The 4652-nt window shown below is 37.1% G+C and overlaps 1 protein-coding gene across 1 annotated transcript; it reads left to right on the top strand.

Annotated features, from left to right (window-relative positions):
- Nucleotides 1–846: 846 nt before the first annotated feature.
- Nucleotides 847–1779, top strand: LOC143403551 (olfactory receptor 6K3-like). Its single transcript, XM_076861600.1, has one exon. The coding sequence runs from the start codon at nt 847–849 to the stop codon at nt 1777–1779; it is 933 nt and encodes a 310-aa protein (XP_076717715.1).
- The last annotated feature ends 2873 nt before the right edge of the window (nt 1780–4652 follow it).

Raw genomic sequence — 4652 nt, 5'->3', positions numbered from 1 at the left:
CTGTACTGTACTGTCTTGCTCCGCTTACACATGGGCATCTCCTAAGTCCATATCACCTGTGGGAACATCTCTCTGAACTTCAGGCTTGTCTGTTTATCTGCCTATTGAATAACTTCCTTTGTTGGTCTCATGCATACTCCAGAGTCAACCACTCTAAACACAATTCTCCACTTTCTCCAAATTTGCCCCTCCTTCACAACTCCTCTTTACTAATTTTATTTTATTACGGTAAAGTACTTTTTTATGTTTGATGTTTTATTCTTTATTGTCAGAAAACAATAAATTCAGGGCTTGGTGGTAAATTTCTGAGGAGGCTGAGATGGAGGCCAGGCCAGGCTGCGCAACTGTCTTTTGTTTTGTTTTGTTTTGTTTTAGTAGCAGAGAACAAAGCAGGAATACTCTATTAGTGAGCTCCATCCCCAGCCCTTTTTATCTTTTTTATTTTGAGAGAGGGTCTTGCTAGGTTGCCCACGCTGTCCTTGAACTTGTGATCTTCCTGCATTAGTCTTCCACATACCACATATCTGTGTTTCGGGGATACAAACATGTGCAACCTGTGCCTGACTATAACATTTTTGATGTGTTATTTTTTTGTATCCTTCATTAGAATACAAGCTTTGTGAAAATCAGATTGCTTTCTCCACTGCAAATTCAACAAATGAACAGATGCTCCAGGCATAAAACAGGTTCTAAGTAAATAACTATTAATCCATGAGTAAAGAGGAATACATGTTACATAAAACCTATTTCGTTGACTTGTATATTAACCAATGAATTTGATTTTTTAAAAATTTTACCTAGGAAGGAGTTGAGCCTTTCTCCCCACAGCAGTTAAGATTGCTGACCATGGTGCCAAGTAACCAAATTGCTGTGGTGACAGAGTTTCTCTTCTCTGGATTTCCCCAACCTGGAGATGGCATCTTCTTCTTCATTCCTTTGCTCCTCATCTACATATTCATCATAACTGGGAACCTCACTGTGTTTTTTGCAGTCAGGATGGATTCCCGCCTCCACAACCCCATGTATAATTTCATCAGCATTTTCTCATTTCTGGAGATTTGGTACACAAGTGCCACGATTCCCAAAATACTCTCCAACCTTATCAGTAAGCAGAGGACCATCTCCATGATTGGCTGCCTCCTACAGATGTACTTCTTCCATTCGCTGGGCAATTCCGAGGGGATTTTGCTGACCACCATGGCTATTGACAGGTACGTTGCCATTTGTAACCCTCTCCGCTACCCAACCATCATGACCCCCCAGCTGTGTGCTCAGCTCTCTGCAGCTTCCTGCGTCTTTGGTTTTCTCGTACTGCTCCCAGAGATTGCCTGGATTTCTACCCTGCCCTTCTGCGGCCCCAGCCACATCCATCAGATCTTCTGTGACTTTGAGCCTGTGCTGCGTTTGGCCTGCACAGACACCTCCCTGATCCTGATTGAGGATGTGATCCATGCGGTGGCCATCATCTTCTCGGCCTTGGTTATTGCCATTTCTTATGTCAGAATCATCACTGTGATCCTGAGGATCCCCTCTGTTGAAGGCCGCCACAAGGCTTTCTCTACCTGCGCAGCCCATCTTGGGGTCTTCCTGATGTTCTACGGCAGCGTGTCCCTCATGTACCTGCGATTCTCAGCCACTTTCCCACCAATTTTGGACACAGCCATTGCACTCATGTTTGCTGTTCTTGCTCCTTTTTTCAACCCTATCATCTACAGTTTGAGAAATAAGGACATGAACGTAGCCATTAAGAAGATTTTCTCAGCACCACATAAAAAATAAAGGCATTGTGTTGTGTCCATCTATACCTAAAAAATAAAAATAAAAAATAAAAAAAGAATCTTTACTTCCCTTAGTAGATGTCTAGTGCATTTGCAAGTGAATTCTAGTTCATGGGAGTCTATCACTGTAGATGTTTCTGTAATGTCCTACACCCATAACATGAGCAAATACCACATAGAGTGTCATGCTAATACTTTTTGTTTCTTTATTCTGGTTCTCCTCCCCATGTACATATTTTTTTGTTTATGTGTGATTCATTAAGACAGCAGGTATTATCTGACTACTCTGACCAGATAAAATGCACAAACAAATGATGGTTACACCATTAAAATGGCTTTATGTACACTTATTTTATTATTTTATATAAACATTATTTATGGCTTAGATTACATAAACATCAATAATTAATCATGACCACAGATTATAAAATATAATAGTTAAAGGATAAGATCTATGAAAGAGGGGCTGAGGTTGTGGCTCAGTGGTACAGCACTTGCCTAGCAAGTGTAAGGCACTGGGTTTGATCCTCAGCACCACATGATAAATAAATAAAACAAATATATTGTGTCCATCGACAACTAAGAAAAAAATTAAAAAAAACAAAGATCTATGAAAGAGGTTATGATTCATATTTCAGTGGTACTACACAGTCACTTTGAGACCTTTAGTAAGTTATTAAATTCTCAGTATTTTAGTTCCATTGTTTATTGCCATAAAAGTAATATATTTTAAAATTGGGACTACATACGTTTTATGAATATTACGTAAGTTATTTTGTGCTGGACTTAGAATATTGCATTATAGTAAAAGTACAAAATGAATATTATCTATTATTTACCACTAATTGTTAGCATTTCTTTTGATGTTGTAAAAATTTGTATAATAAACAATGATATATTAAAAACGAAATCATAGCTTAGCTCTAATTAACTATGATTATTATTTATAATGTTTTCATTGCTTATTTTTCTGAGGCCCAGTAGAAATCAATCTTCATTTTGCTTTGATTTTTATGGTTGAATTTGTGCAATTTAATTGAACTAAACTATTTAGTTGGAAACATTCTCAAACACATTCCAGAGAGAGATGATAGATAGAAATAGAGATAGAGGTATGACTTTTCCATGTGTTTGTATATGACACTTGCTTTCATTTTTGTGTTCTCTGAAGTGCTTTCTGTGCATTTCCATTAGAAATTATCTCTTTCTTCTTACCAGGAAAGCTTTATCATGAAAAGAGAAGGGCTGGGTTTTCACCTCCAGGTGAAGGGACAGACTTGATTGAAATAGAAGTCAAAACTGACCATGAATGGCCCAGTCTTTTAAAGAGTGGCAGGAGCTGGGAGGGTCTGACTGTCTTATGGTAAAATTTTAAGAAGCTTTTCTCTTGTAGAAGATTCTTGCAGATGTCTTCTGACATTTTCCTGTACCTGGTGTTTGTGGTTTTTCTTGTCGTCTCAGCTTAATTGGGAGGCTGAGGCAGGAGGATCTGATCACAAGTGGTGGACCAGTCTCTGAAACTTAGCAAGACTCTTTCTCAATAAAATAAAATAAAATAAAATAAAAAGTTAAAAATTAAAAAAGGTCTTAGTATGTAGCTCAGTGGTGGAGTGCTTCTAAGTCTGTAATCCTTAGTACTACGCATAAATGAGTAAATGTTGATACAATATCAGTGAGAAATTCATCAAGAGATAGAGATTTTTTTTAAAGGAACCAAATGGGAATCATGGAAATAAAGAGCTCAATAGATCAAATAAAAAATATAGTTGAAAGCCTCAACAACAGTGTAGAAAGAAGGAGTCAAGCAAAAGGAGGAATATCTGATCTTGAAGAGAGGTTTTTAAATGTCCCTGTCATACAAGAAAGGAGGGAAAGAAGGAAGAAAGGCAGGCAGGCAAAAAAATGAAGATAGTATTCAAGATCTTCAGCATAAATTTTTTAAAATCTACATTTTTAAAGCACGTGAAGGAGAATAAAATGTTAAGGGCATAAAAAATTCTATTCTATCAAATGTTATCTTAAAAAATGATATCATTTGATAGAATAGATTGATATCTCAAGATGATGCTCATCTTGAGAAAGATAATGGGTATCCATATAGAGAAGGATTATAGGGCCCCAAATTGACATTAATGAGAGGTCCTCACCAAGGAATACTATATCAAATGGCCAAAAGTGTAAGACACAGAAGAAACTACTAAAAAGTACAAGAGAAAAGTATCAAGTCACATTTAATGTTACCCCTAATAGACTATTAGCAGGTTTCTCAGCAGAAATCTTAGAAGCCAGGAGCAAATAGAATGAAATACTCCAAGTTCTGAAAGAAAATAACTACCATCCAAGAACACTGAACTCAGTAAGGTTGTCCTTCAGAAACAAAGAAGAAGTAAAGACCTTTCAAAACAACAAAAACAGGGCATGTCCCACCACCAGAGGAACATTATAAAGCACCTGCCAAAACTGTTGTGATGTAACAAAAGCAGAACTCAAAGGGAGGTTTATAGCAATAAGCACTATATATTATATGTGATTGTTTTATAATATTTCAAATAAATAATAACGTAAAGATGCATTTTGGGGAGAGGGTACGTGGTATTGAACTCAGGGGCACTCAACCACTGAGCTAAGTCCCCAGCCCTATTTTGTATTTTATTTAGAGACAGAGCCTCACTGAGTTACTTAGTGTCTTGTCATTGCTGAGGCTGGCTTTGAACTCACAATTCTCCTGCCTCTGCCTCCTGAGCCTCTGGGATTACAGGTGTGCATCACTGCACTCAGCAAAAATGGATCTTAATAAATTAGAAAATCAAGGAAAACTCCAAATCTGAATTTAGTAGAAAGAAAGAAATAACTAGAATCAAAGCATAAATGAAT

The sequence above is a fragment of the Callospermophilus lateralis genome, chromosome 7, assembly GCF_048772815.1.
Source record: "Callospermophilus lateralis isolate mCalLat2 chromosome 7, mCalLat2.hap1, whole genome shotgun sequence".
Taxonomy (NCBI): Eukaryota; Metazoa; Chordata; class Mammalia; order Rodentia; family Sciuridae; genus Callospermophilus; species Callospermophilus lateralis.
This window is presented reverse-complemented; position numbering and strand designations above follow the sequence as displayed.